At 54.5% G+C, this 21,145-nt stretch overlaps 1 protein-coding gene across 2 annotated transcripts in view; it reads right to left on the bottom strand.

Moving 5' to 3' along the window:
- Positions 1-21,145, bottom strand: part of Dnah17 (dynein axonemal heavy chain 17) — a 111,243-nt gene that overhangs the window by 34,624 nt on the left and 55,474 nt on the right. For both annotated transcript variants that reach the window (XM_028752763.1, XM_028752762.1), the window contains exons 44-57: positions 18,849-19,131; positions 18,574-18,747; positions 18,228-18,435; positions 17,574-17,739; positions 15,066-15,168; positions 13,947-14,094; positions 13,482-13,573; positions 12,154-12,315; positions 11,364-11,528; positions 10,768-10,959; positions 4,909-5,175; positions 2,948-3,109; positions 1,119-1,352; positions 88-252 (exon numbers count right to left, since the gene is read on the bottom strand). In XM_028752763.1, the coding sequence (XP_028608596.1) occupies positions 88-252; positions 1,119-1,352; positions 2,948-3,109; positions 4,909-5,175; positions 10,768-10,959; positions 11,364-11,528; positions 12,154-12,315; positions 13,482-13,573; positions 13,947-14,094; positions 15,066-15,168; positions 17,574-17,739; positions 18,228-18,435; positions 18,574-18,747; positions 18,849-19,131 (2,521 nt within the window). The remainder of the gene's footprint in view (positions 1-87; positions 253-1,118; positions 1,353-2,947; positions 3,110-4,908; positions 5,176-10,767; positions 10,960-11,363; positions 11,529-12,153; positions 12,316-13,481; positions 13,574-13,946; positions 14,095-15,065; positions 15,169-17,573; positions 17,740-18,227; positions 18,436-18,573; positions 18,748-18,848; positions 19,132-21,145) is intronic.

Here is a 21,145-nt window from a genome sequence, read left to right as displayed (position 1 = left end):
GGTGGCACCTGACCCTCAGGGAGGCCCACGAGCCTGAGTCCCGCCTGCGGGTGGCACCTGACCCTCAGGGAGGCCCACACAACCTACCTTATTGATAACCTCCACCTTGATCTCCTCCTCGTCGGCAATGGCTTTCTCCTTGCTAACCTTCTCGGTCTCCACACCCACAACCTGGATCAGCTTGTCTGCGTTTTCATTCTTCTGCTTCAGCTCGGCTTCCTGAACCGCCAGCTTGGCCTTTAGGTCATCCACCTAGGGAGGGAGGGGCCAGGAGGCTGCAGAGGGCTGCCGAGGATGGCCAGTGTGTGCCGCTTGTTCCCAGGGACTCTTTCTGGAGTCTTTTCAATATATTAAAGGAAATCTTATATCAAGGAACAAGTTTATGCAAGAGACTACAAATATCTAAGACATATTCCTGCTGTGCTAGGAGTCAGGGTGACCAGATTAAAAAATGTCAACTGAACTTGGGGTGGGGGGGCAGGGGTGCACAAGGGTGTGATCCAAGCACTTGGGGGGCAGAGGCAAGGAGACTGCCCAAAGTTCAAGGCTAGCCTGGCCTACATGGTGAGTTCAAGGCCAGACAGGACTACAAAGTGTGACCCCTTAATAAAAGTTGTAAGTTGAGAGATTGTTGAAGGGGGTGGGGGAGGGTGATTAAAGTCCTGCAGGTTGGTTAAAAAGTGGGAGAGAAGCTGAGACTGTGAATCAAAAACTCCTGGGAGCTGGTGAGAGGCCCATCGAGGCCCAACCTGGGCAGGGAGGCGGCCGCTGGGAGGCATGGGAAGGGGGGCCCGTGGCAGTGCAGTAGCTAGACTCTGCAGAGAGGGTGTTCAAAGCCATGCAGGAACCTTGACGATCCATGTGGCATGGAAGGGAGGTTTTTAAGAAGCCAGTAAGCAGGTGCCCAGTGTGAACAGCATACCGCAACGGCTGCATTTTCCAGGTCTGCCTTGGACCCGAGAAGCAGGCTTCCCTAGACACAAGGTGCAGCACCCTCACGTGTGCCCATGTTAGTGCTGATGTCATCAAAGTGTGCCCTATGTGTGACTGTCCCCCATGGAAGCCCTGGCCCAGTGAGAAGGTTCTGGGGCAGCGGCCCAGGCCCCGGGGGTTCCTACCTGAGAGGCCGTGCTCTGCAGCTTCATGAGGCCGTTCTCCAGCCGCTCGATCTTGGCGACCAGCTCCATCCTCTTCTTGGCCAACAGGTTCTGATAGAGTTTGATCTGCTCCAGAAAGGTCTTGGGCGTGGTGTAGTTGTAGCGCCTCTCGGTGGCCAGGTACATCTTGGACATGTCGTTGACGGTGGTATGCACGAAGGACATGAAGAGGCTGATGGAAGTCTTCACCTCAGGCTGTGAGGCAGGAGACAAGACATGGGCTGGGCTGCTCATCTCTGGGCCCCGCACACACACCGTGGAGGGCCCAGGGGGAGAGGAGCTGCTGTGGGCCCCAGCGGACTCACTCAAACCCGGGGTTCGAGATCAACCAAGGCCCGTCCTGTCTCAAGTGTCAAGAGGTTCAGGAGAGGGGCTGGGCAGACGGTAAAGTGTGTCACACATGTGAGGAGCTGAGTTCCATCCCAGAACCCATGGTAAAAATGTCCAGTGTGGTGGCCCATGCTTGTAGTCCCAGGGCGGGGAGCAGGAGACATCCCTGGGCCCGGCTGTCCAGCAAGTCTCTGCATAATCAGCATGTGACAGGGCAGGGAGAGACCTTTTCTCAAAGGAAGTGGATTGTGTTCCTGAAGATGGTATCCGGGTATCCTCTGGCTTACACATGTACACACATGCACACACATATGTGTATACACACACATACACACACATATGTGTATACACACACATACACACACAGAGGGAGAGGGAGAGGGAGAGGGAGAGGGAGGCTTTCTTTAAAGATGTCTCAGTGGGTAAAGCTAATTGCTGCCAAGCCTGAGGACCTGAATTCAATCCCATGGTGCCTACTCTCAAGTTTCCTCTGACCTCTATAACCTGCAGTGTGACATGTGTGTGTCACCCCCAACTCACACATGCACACTCACAAAGGAAATACTTTTTTTTTTTTTTTTTAAAGAGATGCAGAGAGCAGCTCCCCTGAGCTGGTGGAGTGTCAGGTGACTCCAGTCACTCCAGGGTTTCTTCTAGTACCCGGGACCCACCAGAGCCTATCACATGACACACGCGTGCACGCATTCCCATGCATCCCCATGCTTGTACACACGTGTGCACACATTACATGCATTCACACACATCCATGCATTCCCATACATTCACACACACACACACGTGCACACATTCCCATGCATTCACATACTTGTACACACATGTGCACGCATTCCCATGTATTCACATGCTTGTATACCAGGAAAGTGCAGAGCTGAGGTTTTGGGGAATTTTTTTTTTTTTTGGTTTTTCGAGACAGGGTTTCTCTGTGTAGCCCTGGCTGTCCTGGAACTCACTCTGTAGACCAGGCTGGCCTCGAACTCAGAAATCCTCCTGCCTCTGCCTCCCAAGTGCTGGGATTAAAGGCGTGCACCACCACTGCCTGGCTCGGGGAATTTTTTTTTTGTTCTTATTTGAGACAATCTAGTCTAGCCCAGGCTGGCCTCAGACTTGTTGCCTAGCTGAGGCTGGGCCCTGAACTGGACCCCTGTCTCCATCTCACTAGAGAACATGTTTTCTTATGCCACTTTCATCAGCAGGCTTTGTCGGGCATTTCCTCTGCTGGATCCCTGGAGTTGGTGACTCTCTGACATCTGTTGTCCTCCCTGGGGACAAGCTCTTGGAGCTTCTGCCCCCCACATGGTCCAAGCGCCTGCTTTAATCTTAGTTGATTTGCAACCCTGCTCGCCCATGCTGCGGCCCTGGCCAGCACCCTCGGCCGTTCCTGCTTAGAAGGACACCTGTGTTAGGGACGGGAGCCCCGATCTGGGCTCGCACTGCCTCACCTGGATACCCTCTGTCTCCTGCAGGAAGCGAGCACTGACGGATACCAAAGCGTCTTCTGGCCACTCGTGGAACCAGTTGATGGCTGTGCAGTTGACCACGGCAGGGAACTTCCTGGCTCGCACACGCAGGACAGAGCCCACGGGGGAGAAACACAGAATCACCTGGGTGTGGGAGGAAGCAAAGTCTGTGGGGGATACTCAGGTTAGCTTAGGTCCGTCATGTCAGCAGATGGCTCCTTAGGAAGCACACTGCTTTCTAGGCCTCAGTGTCCATGGGGGGGGGGGCACCTCTGCAGAGTGGTGTGAGGCATGGTAGGGGCACCTCTGCAGAGCAGTGTGAGGTACCCATGGGTACCAGTGTTCAGCTGCACAGTTCTAACTAGTGCTGTGAAGTGCAGGATAGCCCACACTTGGCTGGGTGAGGAAGGGGTGGGGGATGGGTCCTACACCGGGCAGATGAGTCTTGACAACTGGAGACTATGATTTCAGCTGGACATGAAACATCTCCTTCAGGCCCAGAAGGCTGATCTCCAGACAGGGCACTGGCTTCCCTGGCTCTCCTGATGGAAGGAGACATTGCTAGCTCTGGCCCTTTCTTTCAGGGCACCGTATCTGGCTGGATTGAAGGGGCTGCTGTGTGGAGCAGCTGAATGGCTTGGCTTCCCGCTCTCTCTAGAGATGATATGGCATTGGCAGCCCTTGGGCCTTACAGGCAGTGGGAGCAGGCGGCAGCCATTGGGGAGCTCAAGTCCCACAAACATCTGTTGACAGGGCCATGCGAGCCAGAGAGAGACACAGAGGGATGTTGTCTTACTGCATCAGCAGGGAACGCGTGACCACAGAATCACAGCATGGCGGAGGGGTTGGCTCCTTCTGCCTGAAGCCAATCTTAGGGAGTTTTGCTTGCTTTTCTACCAGACAAGGGCTTCTTGTGTATGCTTATATACAATGCGTGTGATAGCATAGGGCAGCTTTGCAGAGTGGTCCTCTCCTTCTGACTTCACATGGGTTCTAAGGACTGAACCCGGGTCATCCAGCTCGTGTGACAAGTGTGTTTTATCTACCCTAGCCATCTTGCTACCCCAAGTGTGCTCTGTAATTTATAAAAGTTATTACTTATGAGAGATTGTCAGAGAGAGAGAGAGAGAGAGAGAGAGAGAGAGAGAAGGGGAAGGGGAGAGAGAGAGAGAGAGAGAGAGAGAGAGAGAGAGAGAGAGAGAGAGAGAATGAGTGAGTGCAGATGCCTCCAGAGGCAGAAGTAAGGTTTGGTTTGGGTGCCCTGGAGCTGGAGTTGGGTGGTTGTGAGCTGCCTGAGGTGTGTGATGGGAATATAACTCAAGTCTTCTGGACGAAGAACCACTGCATTTAACTGTGCTCTCCCTGCTCAAGGTAGTCAATCTGTTTACACTTGATGTATGCTCCTATACAAGGCTTCCTCCAGCCCCAATGTACCTCTGGCAGTCCTATGAAAAGAACCCCAGGCCCCAGCTCCTCAGCTGCTCCCTGTGGCCACTGCTCTCTCCTAATGGGCTTTCCTGATCTGGGAACAAATAGTCCCAATCCGACAGAGAAAGGCCCAGGCCGCTGGAGGAAGAGAGCTGAGTCCCTGGGCACCTGTGTGTGGTGGATTGAATATACTCGGCCCAGGGAGTGGCACTATTAGGAGGTGTGGCTTTGTTGGAGTAGGTGTGTCACTGTGGGTGTGGGCTTTGAGACCCTCATCCTAGCTGCCTGGAAGCAAGTACTCTGCTAGCAGTCTTCAGATGAAGATGTAGAACTCTCAGCTCTACCTGCACCATGCCTGCCTGGACGCTGCCATGCTCCCATCTTGATGATAATGGACTGAACCTCTGAGCCTGTAAGCCAGCCCCAATTCAATGTTGTCCTTATAAGAGTTGCCTTGGTCACGGCGTCTGTTCACAGCAGTAAACCCTAAGACACCGTGCAAAGCAGGATCCTACCTTGAGTTGCTTGCGTACTTTCTCGATGAAGAATTTCCAGCATGCCTCTCGGGTGTCAGCCATACCGAGAGACTTCACCTGTGGCCGCATGGAGGAGATGATATTCTCAAGGTCATCGTCCCCGAACAGGCCTGGGATTTCCCCAGACGCTAGCAAGTCATTGATCAGCACCAGGAACTGCTCCTCTGCAACCTGGGAATCTGTCATCAGGAACACCGAGGGCACGTTCTTCACTGCAGACTTGATGTACTGGGTAGCCAGGTCCACCTGGATCCAACAAGGACAGAGGGACACTCTCATACTCACTTAGCAAGGACACACGTGGACCAATTTCCCAGCAGCACACAGGTCTATGGAAGAGACCCGAGACCTCGAGGGGAACCCGGCCACACTCCCAGCAGCCATCAGCCCAGCTGCCTGCTGAAGGACAGATGGGCCTCTCCTGGGTGTAACGTTATTGATCCTCAGGAAGGAAAGAAGGCAGGCTTGCGGTATGGGGGACAAACCCGAGGACATCACGCTTCAAACAGTCGGATACTAGAGGACAGACGCGGAGAGTCTGTTTGCTTGAGGTCCCTAGAGTTGTCACATCCATAGAGAAGGAAGGGGGAAGGGCAGGGCAGGGCCAGGGCTGAGGAAGTGGGGGAGAGTTTCAACTTCAAGATTTTTTTGTTGTTATTTTATTGCATTTTTAAGTGTGTGTGTGTGTGTGTGTGTGTGTGTGTGTGCACTTGCCACAGCACATGTTGTAGAGGTTAGAGCACAGCTTGTGGGAATCACTTCTCTCTACCATGTAGGGCCCCAGGATTGAATTTAGGAGCACTGGGCTATCTCTCCTGCCATGCTGGTTTTAATGTAGGGGATCATGCAGCCCAGGCTGGCCCTGAGCCAGGTAAGGCTTGTGTAGCTGACACTGAACTTGAACTCATTTTTTTCCCACCTCCACCTCCCAAGTGCTGGGGTTGCAGGTGTGTGCCAAATCTGGCTAGCTTTTTTAAGACCATGAGGCTTCTAGAGATAGATGGTTGGCTAACACAGACTAACAGATAGATAGGCACAAAGAGGACAGGGGCCGAGGGAAGACTCTGATGTGGAAACTCTGAAAGAGATGAAACAAATTCCCACTCGGGTCCCAGGTCCTAACCCTGGGAAGAGTGACCAGTCCCCAGAGTGGCCTGACCACAGCATTTGTCTTCCATACTCCTGGGAGGGTTTAAAGAAGTAACTGTGCCTTCACCAGTGGCCTCTCCAGTCTCTCTTTGGGGACTCCAGCCCTGTCACAGTGCCAAGCCTTGGCTGCTCTCCATGACCCCTTCATGCCTTCAAACCCAGCTCCACCTGGGTGGCTCTTACACATTAACCAAGTTTGGCTGCCATCGTGAGATGCAGTCGTGGCCCACTGTGGCCCACAGCTTGTGTGACTCAGGAATTATCCTCAGAAGACTTCACCTCAGTAATGCCGAGCTTAATGACAGCTAGTTCTCCAGCCCATGCAGACCAGTACCGATTGTCCCCATAAAGGCTTTACTTCAGAGGTGCTGGTCTCTTGTTAATCATAGCTGATTCTTCACTGCCAGGTGACAGGCTCTTAGCTCAAAATATCACACACAAATGGCCCTGGTAAAGTCTTTAAGGGACTCTCAAACTTCCTGCTGAAACGTCACAAGCTGGGCCTCGCCATCTCAGCACACTTACCTTCCAAGATCCCACAGACCAGCTCACCGATCTCTGGCACTCAGTGACCTTTCCAGCTCAAAGCTCAAATGCCACCCAATCCTCCCCAAACCACACAGGTCTGTCGCAGTGATACCCCATGGCCTGGTACCAACTTCTAATGCTACCCAATCCTCCCCAAACCACGTGGGTCTGTCACAGTGATATGCCACGGCTGGTACCAACATCTGTGTTTAAGGTTTCTGTTCCTGTGATAAAACACTGTGAACAAAAGCAATTAGGCACACACCTGTAATCCTAGCACCTGGGAGGCAGAGGCAGGTGAATCTCTGTGAGTTCGAGGCCAGCCATGTTCTTCATGAAAATATCTTGTTTTTAAAAAGCTTATACCTCTCTCTCAAAAAAAAAAAAACCAAAAAAACAACAACCCAACAACAACAACAACAAAAACCCAGGACAACTGGACCCCAGGGCAGGAGCTGAAGCAAAAGCCATGGATGGATACTGCTCACTGATGGCTCCTGTGCCTTGCTCAGCCTCTCCTCCTCCCCTTCTTTTCTCTTTCTCTATTTTGAGACAGGATCTCACTATGTAGCCCTGGAATTGTGTAGTCCAGACTGGCCTTGAACTTGCAGAGATCTGACTGCCCCTGCCTCTCAAGTACTGGAACTAAAGGTGTGCACCACCATGCCAGAGGGGCTCAGCCTGCTTTCTTATAGCGCCCAGAATGGCTGTTACAGGGAGGCGAGCTGGGCCCTCCTGTGTCAATCAAGAACACCCACCACAGGCCAACCTGACTGAGCTTTTTTTCCCAACTGAGGTTCCCTCTTCCAAAATGGCATGGCTTGGGTTGAGCTGATGAAACGAGCCAGCCATCCCACTTTCCCCTCTTCCTTGTAGTGCTTGGGACGGAACCAGAGGCCTTGTGCTGTACTCTGAGCTGTATGCACCTTTTTTTTTTTCTTTTGAGATTGGGTCTCTCTACAACCTGGAACCCTCAGGACTTCTGTCTCTTGCTATAGAGAGAATCTCTTGTGCACTGTGTAAAAGCATTCACTTGTCCAAAAAAAAAAAAAAAAAAAAAAAAAAGCCAAAGGCCAATGATCTGAGGCAGGAAATGGGGGGGGGGAATTGGGTGGGGAGAGGGAGGAGGGAAAGTGGAGGAAGGAGGGAGAGGGAGGAGGGAGAAGGAGGAGGGAGAGGGAGAAGGGAGAGGGAAGAGGGAAAGTGGAGGGAGAAGGGAGAGGGAGGAGGGAAAGTGGAGTAAGGAGGGAGAGGGAGGAAGAAAAGGGAGTCGAGAGGAGGGAGAGGGAAGAGGGAGAGGGAGGAAGAAAAGGTAGAAGGGAAGAGGGAGAGGGAGAAAAGAGGGAGAGGAATTCTGGGAAATATACTCAGGCGAGGGAGATTGACCTTGAATCCTGGAGATAGACAGACTGATGAAACTGAGAAGGTAACCAGCCACGTGGCATTCATAGACCACTGGATTATTGAGATATGAGCTTATTGGGGAACAGAGCCTAGGTTATTGGCCCAAGCATTTATTTGTGTAAAAGAAGTCTCAGGGTGGCGATTTGGGGGAACTTATAGGTGGGTGGGAAAGTCCGCAGCAACAACTTGCCTTCTAAGTCTCAGGATTACAGACACATGCCACCACACCGGGCCTGGTTTCTCTTCAGCCCCACCAGGCTCTGTAATTCTCTAGAAGGTCTTACAGGTGTTCATGCAAGGCCCCCCAAGTGGCTAGCTCACCCACTGCATAGGAGCCCACATCACTGAAGTCTCCCAGTTTAGAGAAACTTCAAGGGCTTTGGGGGTCGACTGGTGGTCAAAAGCAAGTTCCAAATTCCATATTTTTGGCAAGCTAATCATTTTTGAAAGTGAGAGGAAAAAAAAAGCTCTGAATTTGGGAAACCTGACCAGGGCATTCTCCACAGCGGTGACCTCGGGTCCAGCCTCAGGGTGGGGGCCGGATCCCAGACACTGGTCTTATCTTTCAGCGCACCCAGCCCTGTGGCTCAGTGACGAGTGTCTGAATCCATCATTTACCCCCAAAAGCAGGAAGGACAGTAACCATTTCCAGGCGAAGCTCCGGAAGCAGCTGCTAGCAGGGCTGGCCAGCTGAGATGAGTTTCCAGCAAGTGAGGGCCTTTGAATCTGGGTGACTGGAGAAAGCAAGGGCCCTGCCCAGTGAGTGCTACGGCCGAGAAGGCAGATTCCGGAAAAGCTGCTGGGCCACAGAAGCTTCGGGGGATGATGGGGGGGAGCAGGGGGCTGGGGAACACCACTACCAGGGGGCTCCCCTCGATTGAGAAACCTCCTCACCTGCATCCTTTTGAGAATTCTGTCTCCCAGGTGCCCCCAGAGAACCCACCACAATCAAGACCACAGGGCATTTTCCCCATACTGAAGCCTTCCCGGAACCACTTCATCTTTGACCATGTAGCCAGCTACACTCACCTGAAGCCTGACCCTGTCCCGTCATCTGTGCTGACTGGTGCTCTGTCCAGCATCTTGTCCTGCACACCCAGCATGCTGGACATGCCCGGTGTCTGTCCTTCCTCTGGGCCACGGTTGCTACACCTTGTTTCCCCTCACAGTCTCCATCTGGCTCTCACCCTCTGTGGCACCTCCAGACCCCACGTGGGCCATGCTTACTGGCCATCTCCCGTGTGCCTACCACACCTTCCCCATGGGCCGGCATCTACATCTCTGCCTCTTCCACTACTCTTCTTCTAAAGCAGGTCAGACTTGCCCCTCTCTTTGCTCATGCGTCTTTCTTGAGACAGAGGCCAGTGATTTCCATTTGGTGCCCTAGGCACCAAGTAAACTCCTAAATCTTCTCACCCGTCTTTAGCCTCTGGTGGGTACCTGCTGCTTCCAGGAGTCGCCTTAAAGAACAGTGGCCCGACACCTGGTCACCTCTGCGCCACAACACAGCTGTAAGACAGATCAACTGCTCCCCTCCTATGGCGTGAGGTCTCCTCCCCCAGCTTTTTCTCCACTCTTAGCTTTGGGTGTGTGGAGGGAGGAAGCTAGCCCCATCGCGTGGGTGTGGGGTGATGGATTTCCAGACCATGGGTACAGCGCTACTGTGGCTGATGCCCACGAGTAAAGGACTGGACGCCCAGTATTGGCTCTAAAACAAAGACTCGGCAGTAAAGTCCCTGTAAGGAAGGAGTACAAGCTGGGGGGTGGATAGAGAAGAGTCTTCCCAAATGTGGGCTCTTGGGGGTGGGGTTTAAACAGCACTAGAGTTGGCGTGGTGACATCACTGAAGACGAACAGGTGAGAGGGGGAACAGTGCAGAAGGCTTCATGTGGGAGGCCCTGTCCCTTCATTCTAGAATTGAAGACAGAGTTGACTACTCATGCTATATGCAGGACGGAAGCCACCAGAAAGTACAGGAAATGGGCCCAGCGGCTGACCACTGGTCCAGAGGTCGTGATTCCCGGCCCACACCCGACCCCTGCAGCCTCCACCAGTGTCTCCTGTCCCCTTCAGATCCTCATCTGCACCCCGTATCCCAGGCACCGAGCTATCCAAGTTCCAGGCCAGAGACTGCTGTATCGGCTGGGGGTGGGGGGTGGGGCGAGCATCCTCTAGGGGCTCCCTGGGCTGCTCTGGGATCACCCAGGCCCTGCAGAGGCAGCTCCAGCGCGGACATAGACAGATATGACTGTGCAGCGCGCCCTGATCAATTTCAGGTCTCTCCGCCTGCACTCTGATAACTTGCTCTGGCTTAATAGTGCTTGACTGGCACGTGCTTCCCTGTGAGACCAACGTTCGGGAAGGAGAAATCAATGCCAGGGCTGAGCAGCATGCCTGGGGCACGGCAGATCTGCTCCACTAGCCTGGACTCAGTCAATCCAGGGCAAGCTGTCTGCGTCAGGACCCAGCATGAGGCACGACACCTAGAGGTGGCTCTGAATTCTTTAACCCTGGTGACCCAAGCAGGAATCTTATCGCTCTCCCACCAATCTCCATACTTCCTTGCCTGGTCTCCACTCTGCCCTCCTCTGCTGAGGTGAAACACTGGGTGATTGAGACATGTTGCTTTGCCCTGGTCACCCTGTGTCTTGGCCTTTTTTAGAGAGCACCGGTGACATCTGGTGTCTTTCCCGGTTGGCCTCTCTTCGGGAAGGCGTGTGGTGGGCCTTCGCTCTGCCTCCCTTGGGGCCCCCTCACCTTGAGGTCTGCAACTGCGTAGCCTTTCTTGAGTGTGATCTGGAAGACGTCCAGGGCGCTGATGTAGGCGGCTAGGCGCGACAGGCTCTGCTTCCCGCTGCCGCCCACGCCCACCAACAGGGCATTCCCCCGAGGAGACTCCAGGATACGGTTGATCTTGCAGATGTGCGCCACAGCGTCCTCAAACAGCACCTGGAGAGGTCAGAGGGGTCGTAGGTGTTACCCCCTTTGGGGAGCACAGGTCCTTGCCAAGGTCATGGGGTCACCCCTGTGGGGGATCCCAGATACTCATCAAGATCATGTGACCAGTCATTTATGCTCAGAGGAAGTAACCTGCGTGCCTGGTGGAGAGCACAGGCCATGGCTAATCCCTGGCAGATGCTAATGACACAGGGCCCCGTTAAGCTGTGGTTTCAAATGTGGTTTTGTTTATAGATTACACTTATGACAGATACACATGAAGGAAATACCAGGGTGCCCACTGGGGGGGGGCGTGGAAGGTGTCTGTGTATATAAGGGACACTGTGACTCAGTGACATGGAAGGAGATCTGTGTCCTGGCCACTTGTCTGGGCCACGGGCTCCAGTGTTCCTCACCAGGTTCATGACTGCGTTGACTTCATTGTAACTGTCCAGGACGTCTGAGAGCAGCTTGTTCAGTTGTGCCACGTCCGTGACGGGGCAGTACTTGGGGTCACCAATCCCTTGTGTGAAGTGGCAGAAGATGTTGGGTTTGGCAAAGAGGTGCTCCTCCCCGAGGTCCTGGGCCAAGACAAGATGCTTTGCCTCCGTGCCACCAAGCACAGGTCGATGCCTGCTGGTGGTCACCACATCTACCAAGGTGGTCTCCCATGAGGCCTGTAGGAGCCCGGGGCCATGTCTCCAATGACCCAGACTATGACTGTGTCAGCCCTTAGATCTCATTGGACACTCCCTTCCCGTAAGGTGGGTCATGACATGGGATGACTACGTGGTCCGAAAGCACTGGGGATGTGTCAGCAGGTGACAAGGGCTGAGGCAGCTGTGTCTCGCTGCAGGTGGAGGGCAGGAGGTCACGTTCTCTGAATGGCTAATTCTCTTTCATTGCTCCCACTGCTACATGCTGGAGCCATTATGTTTCCCTGTCTCCAACAAAGGACCTTCCCAGACGGACAGTGGTGGCGCATGCCTTTAATCCCAGCACTTGGGAGGCAGAGGCAGGCAGATTTCTGAGTTCGAGGCTAGCCTAGTCTATAGAGTGAGTTCCAGGACAGCCAGGGCTTTACAGAGAGACCCTGTCTCAGAAAACCAAAAAAAAAAAAAAAAAAGACCTTCCCATGGGCATCCCTGGTCCTAAATGCTGAACCCTCTGTGGGCGCAGCAAGGGAATCTGATGGCTTAAACTTACGTCAAAGAATTTCTTGGTGGATGCTATGGTGACCCTGTGCAGCGTCTCCTGGTCTTTCTCGTCCACCATCTTGTCCCCGTACACCCGCTCAGCTTCATGCAGCCAGAGGCGGACGAGGTCCAGCGGGGTTCTCAGAATCTCTGCTGTGGAGAATAAGATGCCCTGCCCAGGACACACAGTGCATGCTCAGCGGCTCTGCCTGCACTGTGAGGGCAAGGAAAGGCAAGGCGAGGCAGGGCAAGGCGAGTCAAGCCAAGCGCTGGGGTCCGGTGTGGAAGTGACCACTTCCCTAGGGAGCTATTTAAGCTACTGTGAGACTTCTGCTTGGGGCCAGAGAAGCCACTGACTGTCGAGGTCCTACACAGCTGAGAGGGTGTGTCTGTGTCTTCAGAGGCTGAGGAGTTTCCTCCAGGGGCAGGGTTAGGGGCTCATTTTCTTTTTTTTTAAATTTTTTTTTTTAAGATTTATTTATTATATATACACCATGTGTACATGCCTGCATGTTTCTCTGCAGGCCAGAAGAGGGCGCCAGATCTCATTACACCATGTGGTTGCTGCTGGGAATTGAACTCAGGACCTCTAGAAGAGCAGCCAGTGCTCTTAACCTCTGAACCATCTCTCCAGCCCAGGGGTTAATTTTCTAGTGGGGAGCATAGCAGGGGAGGGACAGGGAGGTGAGGGTGCGTTCATGGTGACATGGTCAGTAACAGAGGCTCAGGTTTTGCAGCAGGTGGTGTGGGTCTAGCCTGGGGAGGGTTGGGTCCTGGCTAAGCCCGCCCAGGCTTAGCAGGTGCTACCAGAAAGACCCTCGGACCATCATTGTAGCCGGGCAGACCCTGTGCGAGTGGAGGTTGCACTCCATGAGGAGATGCGACCAGCAGGAGAGAGTGCGGAGATGCTGCCCCGCTCTGTGGGGAGAGTAGGGTGACATGGGGCATGCGGAGGCCTTCGCAAGTATATGACATTTGAGCTGATGGTTGGAGTGGGAAGGGGCAGCTTTGGATTTCCTGTGTTAGGTAGAGGGCAGGGACTCTAATTTTATGTGCTGTTGGGAGGAGACGACAGGTGTATATACTGCTAAACCTAATGCCTGGCTCAGAGTAAGCGGCCATTAAACAGGAGGGAATGTAATGGCCGTCATCATATTCATAATCTTCAGCCTGTCACCACTACCATCACCACCGCCACCGCCATCCTGACAAGTCCCCATTACCCCCGCCACCGCCCTCACCCCACGCTCAGTTTCCCTCCAAGCACACTGCAGAGGAGGAGAGCCCCCGTGGGTCGGGGACTTGGCTGTGGGCAGCATGACAGAGCCACGGCGGTACCTGGAATATATTGGAGAGGTCCCTGAGATTGAAGATGTAATGAAACCTAATGGCCGTGGGAAGGAACGTCGCTGCCACTTTCTGGTGCAAGGCTGTTACAGGAGAGAGAGGCACATTGATTCTTGTGGACTCTTAATGGCCTCAGGAAGTGCAGGGCTTAAAGTTTCTAAAGCAAATGGACTATGAAACGGTGACAATTTAACTGAGAAATCTGTGCGGCTCTCCGAGGAGGGCGGGCCCTCGCTGCTGCTGCTGCTGCTGCTGTAAATCACCCCTCCCCTCTCCCACCCCCCAAGCCATTGGATTTCACATCTCTCCGAGCTGCAGCATACCACCATTTTAAAATATATATATCGATTCCAAAGAATAGATGAAATATTTACCAGGGGAAAGATAGGAAGTCCCGCCAGCCCACAAAGCAGTGGGTTTCACTAGCTGGCTGGAGAGGAGGCGGCCTCCGCTTACCCAGGGCTGCAGTCACCAGGTGGTTGCTCAGCCGCTGGATCACCAAGGGGGTGGAACGGTAGGACAGGTGCTGTGCCAGAATTGTGTTGTAGATGGTGGTGAGGGCCTCCTGGCCAGGGAAGCTCACGGCAAACACACAGAAGTGACGCTGCAAACAATCAGGCCTCTCCAAGTTACCAGTTGGCGGGCAGCCATGGCTAACCCTCTGGGGAGAGCAGACCCCGGCACCATTGACTAATGTATTGAGGGGGGGTCATAGTCAGGATGCATTGAAAACACCCATCTGTGTGAGACAGCCACGCATACTGTCTTAGTCAGGGTTTTACTGCTGCGGACAGACACCGTGGCCAAGGCAAGTCTTATAAAGGACAACATTTAATTGGGGCTGGCTTACAGGTTCAGAGGTTCAGTCTAGTATCATCAAGGCAGGAACATGGCCACACCTACTCCAACAGGGCCACACCCTCTAATAGTGCCACGCCCTGGGCAGAGCATATACATATACAAACCATCACACACACTCTCCTGAAAAATATTACCAGAGGCACAGTGTGGCACAGAGATCCCAGGTCCCTGTGGCTTTGGTGATTGGAGACGTTGGCTTGGGCATGGTTGCAGATATAAAACTGGACCCCAGATAGTCAACGATACATCTTGGAGTTCAAGTCTGTTTCCGGTGTCATATGGGAAATGCTTATACTAAAAAGGTATCGTGGGTTATCTGAAATTCAGTTGCAGCTGGGCATTTGCTGGAGACCAAACCTAGCACCCTGTGCATGCCAGACTCGTGTTCTACAGAGCTACACCCCCAGCTTTTGGTGCTCTGAGACAGGGTCTGCATCATAGCCCATGCTGGCCTCGAACTCACGATCCCCTTGCTTCCCTGTCTCAAGGGCTGGGATGACAGGTGTGCATCACACCTGGCATATCTGGCAGCCCTCTAGGGTCATGAGGAGGACTGTCTGGCCTCCTGACCTTCCTGCTCCCCTCAGTTTCCTGGCAGTGAAAGGCTAGGGGGTTTTCTGGAGTGCACCAGCCCAAGCTCTGACACCCGCAAGCCAGGGCCAGAGCTGCCTCAGCCTGGAGCCGCTGACGGGACTGGTTGACCTCTCTGCTTACCTGTAATCTGGGGTCAATGGTGAAGGAGCCAGAAGTAGGGTTCATGCAAGCCACATACTGACAGTTGTGCACGTCCTTCAGTGTCAGTTTCTGCCTGTCATACCTGTGTCGGGCGGGAACGGTGTAAGCCACCACATGCCAGGAAAACCCCCTCCTGTAAATCACCTGGTATGTGCCTAGCAAAGACAACCTGAACAGACTGGCATGGGAGAGTCAGGTGTGTGCTGTGCCGAGGGGAGCTTTGATGAGAGGCTCTCTGAGCACAGCTGTGGGCTCCAGTCTGCTCTCGTGGGGAGGTGGTCGGCCATGTTGGCCTGGACGACTAGCTGCTCCGTACCTTGACTGATACTCCTACCTTTGTTCAGCGTCACTACGAGGATGTGGAAGCCAGCACAGGCAAGCCTGTTTGTAAGGGCACCTGCCCTGAGGCACGCCAAAACAGCTTCCTTCCCTATAAGTAAGCATCCTAGGCTGGGCTGTAACTCCCCATGTAGCCAAGGATGACCCCAAGCTTGGGATTCTCCTGTTTCCACCTGGCAGGTGCTGGAATTACAAGCGAACACCACTAGGCCTGGTCTACACAGTGCTGGAGACTGAACACAGGGTCTCTTGTGTATAAGGCAAGACCACTCCCCAGTGGGCCACGTCCCCGGCCTCTCCTGCTCAGCTTCACCACTGTCCTGACTGTATCCCTCTGTGTGTTTCCCGTTTGGCCCTTGGTGATGCTGGTGTTGTTCAGATGACTCCTCTGAAGGCCTAGCACAAGGGTGGGGGATGTTCCTGTCTGTTAACTATTATGTCAGCCTATGTTCTTGTTGAACAAACCCCCACAGCTCTGACGTTAATCCCTGGGGCTGTGCTTTACAAAGTTTCGTCTGAGAAGCCCCTCCCTGCCCCCTTGAAACTTCGAGACTGACTTCCAGTGTCCCTGCCATGTCTGTAGGTCAGGCACCTTGAGTACCTCTTCCTGACACTTCCTGACACAGCAGGGTCGTCCCTTTGTCCCTGCCATCGTGGGCCACCTGGACCTCATCTGTAGTGAGGTTTGCCATGTTGCCTGCATGCATGAGGACGGCAGAGGCCAGTTTGCAGGAGGCTGGTTTGCTTTTCCCTAAAGGGTGGGGTGGCTCCCAGGGATCAAACTCTGCTTGTCAGCCTTGCGGGCAAGCTCTGCTGAGCCATCCTCGCTGGCCCCTCAAGGGATCTTTTGAAAACTCAAATCTAGCCACCCCTCCCCTCGCTCCTTAAGTTTCTTCAGAGATAATCTGAAGGCAGGCGTGGGCTGAGCTGCCGCAGCTGGAGTCTGACTAGTGGGAGGGCCTCTTGAGGGGAGAGCGCAACAGGAACCTTTTGGAATGTCTCATGTTGTAAAGCCAGATGGGGAGCTCACTAGGGGCCTGTGGGGGGATCCATGGGGGAGCTGTGGGGAGCCTGTGGGGGGGCATGGGTGAGTCTCCAGCAGCCTCCCCAGGAAAGCCACAGTGTGGGGGTGGCACCCCATCACCGCATTTCACGATACTCTCCCCCTTCCTTCTTGAGGGCCATGGTGTGCAGCCCACTCCCCAGCCCCCCTGGCTGTGCTGTCACCTCTGCAGTGGTAGCTGTCCCCACAGCTGGGGTATCCTGGGCCCCATGGGTCGGGGCTGCCTGTGGGGTCAGTGTTGGGACTGTGACCTTGCACAGGCAGCCTGGTCCCGAGCGTGCTCCTGGCAGTCCTTGGCTGGTGCATGCGTGCCTGCGTGTGTGTGTGTGTGTGCGTGTGCGTGCGTGTGCGTGTGCGTGTGCGTGTGCGTGTGCGTGTGCGTGTGCGTGTGCGTGGTAGTGGTGGTAGGGGGAAGTCTCTGGGAACCCACTGACTGGCTTCTGATGATCTCAGCTTCTCTTAGCTCTGGCCCGGGCTGCTTCCTCAAGAGGTAAATGACCCGAACAGCCTGATTATTCCCCAGTGTGTCACCTGGGTGTCCCAGTGCCTCTGGGACAGAGTCCCTGTGTCAGGCTGCAGCGACCATGTGCAGCCCTCCCTTCTTCCTCCCTTAGCTCATCCTTGGGCCACATTTCCTCCTGCCGCACAGCCTTTGCACATGGTTCCTCTCAGCTCGGTCTGCTCTCCTTGTGAGCAGTCCGGACAGTGTCCGGCTCCCCAGCTGCCCTACAGCTCTCCAGGGGGCATCTCTGACCCATCAGGGGCTCCTCTGTGACGGACCTTGGGCTTTTCCTCAGAGCTCTTCGAGGGTCTCCCGCAGCAGGCATGCATCTCCTTGAGTGGGGACCTATCCCCGCCCCCTTGTGGGGGTCTTGGCCGCAGTTACTGACATGTTTGTGGAGTGTGGCAAAAGCACAGAACATGAATGATCCTTCCACGGCCACGGCCCTGCGCCATGACCCCGTTGTTTCACTGCCAGCCCCTGACCAGCCCCCTGCCACCTTCTCTATTCCTATCCACGGCTGCCCAGCCCTAGCCCCTCCCTCACGGGGTCGTGGCCACGCCCCACCCTCACAGAGTCTCACCAGTGCCTGTGGTCCAGGTGCTGGCGGATGAGGGTGTGTGGGGCCACCGTGCCGTACTTGTCCACCTCCGGCATGTTCATGTCATCGATGAAGTAGATTAGCTTCTTAGTGCCTGGGGGGCCGTAGTTCCTCCCTGACTTCTTTTCCAGAGGCTTCTCCAGCACCCCTGAGGACAGGATGTTATCAACCACCCTGAGCTGGTGTCTATTAGATAGGGCTGGGACCGACTCCTTCCCGTGGGGAGAAGGAAAGAAAGGACCCGTGTGTGTGTGTGTGTGTGTGTGTGTGTGTGTGTGTGTTATGGGCAGCAGGGGTCCACCATGGTCCACCATCTGCCGCTCAACTTAGCCTCTGTATTAAAATACTAGTCAGAGGTGGAGGCGGCAGGATCCGAGATCTGGCTCAACCTTGGTTGAACCTCTAATCCGTGTGAGATTCAATTCACCTGGATTGGCCGCCTCTCCGACCCTCAGTGCCCCTCACTGACCACAACTACAGCATCAGCCCAGGACACTGCTCCCGTGCCCCCATGGAGACAAGACTCCATAGTCCCCGGACCTATAGCGGGCGGTGGGGGTGAGAGGTGGGGGGTAGGGATGGGGTGGGGCGAGGGGGGGGAGGGGCAGGTGTTAGGGTGGGGCCGGACCCTCTCACCCTGCAGCATGGCTGAGGTCGTGTAGAAATTAAAGGGCACGGCCTGCACCAGGTAGTCGTCGGTGCTGAGGCTCTCCAGTTTGTCCCCCATCAGCACCGACTTGCCGGTGCCCGAGTTGCCCACTAGCATCACGGGCCACGCCTTCTCCATGAGCAGGTCCATGAAGTACCGGATGCGGATGGTTTCTGTGGTGTGGACTAGAGAGGCCTGCAGGAGGTAGCGGGAGGGAGAAGGGCATGGGTAGCAGACAGCAGAGCCAGTTCCAGCTGGCCTGTAGGTCTAAGTCCCCAGTGTCACTGGGGGACACTGAGCTCTCCTCCCAACCACGGCTCTGGCAAAGGTTACCTGTAGTGGAATGTCGGGGTCCAGCTCAAAGTTAGGCACTTTATCTGTCCAAGGCAGGAATTTCTTTGTGTCGGGGTCAATGTAGTAGTCAAAAATGGTCCCCTGCGAGGGTAACTTGATTGTTTTAAATTCATTGATCCACCACTTGCTGAACTCGACTCGATAATCAATGAGCTGTTGAGGGAAGCAGGGAAGGAGGGAAGGGCCGAAGGCTTGGGTAAGAGACTGGCAGGGTGGCCTGGTCTAGATAGCCGGGTCCCCAGGGTGCCTGTCACCTGGTCCTGGAACATGGCGCCCCCGAAGGCCCAGAAGCAGGCGAACACGAAGTACAGCTCATACAGTTCCTTGGGAGAGTCAGGCGGGGCGTTCTTCTCCGTGAGCAGGCACTCCAGCAGGTACAGGATGGTCTGGATGACCGTGATTTCAGGCACGGGGGTGATCCTCTTGAAGCCGATGCGTAGCTTGTCCAGGCATGTGGGCAGGTACTTGTCGAAGAGGATGATCAGGTTGGCTTTCTCCGACTGCACCTTGCGCCTCTCGATCCAGCTGCTCACCACCCTGAGAGGGAGGGATGGCTGCCCGTCAGTCCGAGTCGGGGTTCTCTGCTCAGACACCCGCCTTGCCCATATCACTGGTGGGGTGGCCAGGGAAGCAGGGTGTGGCAGTGTCAAAGGAGGGCACTGCTAGGGCTGACTGTAGACCCTCAGAGGGCCTGCTGGGGATGATGGACCAGTGGGGAGTCTGTCCTTTCTGGCTTTTGGAGTGAACTAGGTCCATGGCAACTGGGCTCACACTGGCTTTTATTTCTTCTTTCCTCTTTTCTTTCGACAGTCATCTGGAGAGCCACTCACCCCCTTGCCCTTCCTCTCTCCAGTCTTCCAGTCCCCTCCTTCTTTCTTTTTCTTCCCTGACCCAGTATCTCTTGAATCCCACATTGTCCTCAAACTATGTAGTGGAGGATGACCTTCAACTCCTAGATCCTCCCACACTCCATCTCTCTGAAGTGCCAGGATCACAGGTGCACAGTGGCCAGGCCTGGATTGTGTGGTGCTGGGGTTCAAACCCGGGACTTCCTGTGTGCTAAGCAAGTGCTCACCCCGACGAGCTACATCCCCAGTCTCCTGAGAGTCATTCCTGTTGCTACCCAGAAAGCATCTTCCCCCAGCTGAAGCTAATACTGAGGACTGGGGACGAGGGGAACAGAAGAGCTTGTGAGGTCATCTGTAGGGAGGGAACAGCTAAGGATAGGAGAGGGGAGGGGAGCTGGGACCCTCGTGACATCATCTGGACCTCTGCATCTGGCTGTGCCTAATGGGAATCCACAAACGTGCATGCATGCATACAAACATGCATGTATATGTCGACAGAGACTTTGCTTCAGTGAGCTCAAGTTGAACATGACACTGTCATTGGAAGAGTCTAAGTCCGTGTATTAGATGCCCCTTGGGAACCACTCCAGATGGTGAGGGACAACTTCATGGCCCAGCACCATTACAAGGGGTCAGGAAGCTGTGCTGGCTGCCAGGGCTTGCACGGCGGACCATGGCCAGCTGCAGCCCGAAGCAAGTCACTCGACAAACAGCTCTGGGTTCCAGATTCTCATCTATAACCCAGTGATGTTTACATCATCTCCACTCCAGGGGACCTTGGAGGATGCTCTTTTTAAAGCTCGCAGAGGGGAGCCTGGTCCATGGTAAGTGCCAGAGAAGTGTCTGCTAAAAGCATAAATAGTGCTGGGCTCCCTTGAGGGTCAGCGAGCTGAGGGGGTGTGCGTCATTTCCAGGATGCCCGAGGCATAAGCAGGAAGCTCGGGTTATGAAACATGAGGCAACTATCCACAGCCAGGACCCACGGGCCTCGCCATGAGCGTCATGGAAGCTCTGTTGCTTCCTGTTCTGCTGTTGGGACATATGATAGAAGCTGCAGCCTTGGGCCCAACACCTGCAGACCAGTGTGGTAGAGAACCCGCTACCACCCACATCTCCAAGCAGGATGCAGTGTGGGTGTGAACTGCACATGCAGGGGGTCCTTAGGCGGGTGGGCTGACATGCAGATATAGACTCAGACGGCTGCTTCATTGCCTGAGCTGAGGATTCCTGTGTCACATTGTAACATTGCCTTGGTGACACATTGTAACATTGCCTTGGTGTCACATTGTAACAAACATTGCCTTGGTGTCACATTGTAACAAACATTGCCTTGGTGTCACATTGTAACAAACATTGCCTTGGTGTCACATTGTAACAAACATTGCCTTGGTGACATCCTGCACAGGGCATTCTGGCTTCCACCTGCGCACGGACTCAGGTAGACATATCTGGTGACACCGGTCAGGCTTCTTGACAGGGCCAAGGACTTCCTGCTTCACTCCCAGAGGCAGCTGGGGCATGTCACTGCTGCTCCATTGGAGGTGGGAATGGGCTGTACCTGCTGCCTCTCCTCCATCTGAAGTGGGGGCTCTATACCCATCTCTTCCCCATCTGAGGGTGCTGAACCTGTCTCTCCTCCATCTGAAGTGTTGGCTCTATACCCATCTCTTCCCCATCTGGGGGTGCTGAACCTGTCTCTCCTC

Source organism: Grammomys surdaster, unplaced genomic scaffold (genome assembly GCF_004785775.1).
Source record: "Grammomys surdaster isolate TR1022 unplaced genomic scaffold, NIH_TR_1.0 125940, whole genome shotgun sequence".
Lineage (NCBI taxonomy): Eukaryota > Metazoa > Chordata > Mammalia > Rodentia > Muridae > Grammomys > Grammomys surdaster.
Note: the sequence above shows the minus strand (reverse complement) of the source record. Positions and strands in the feature narration are given on the sequence as shown.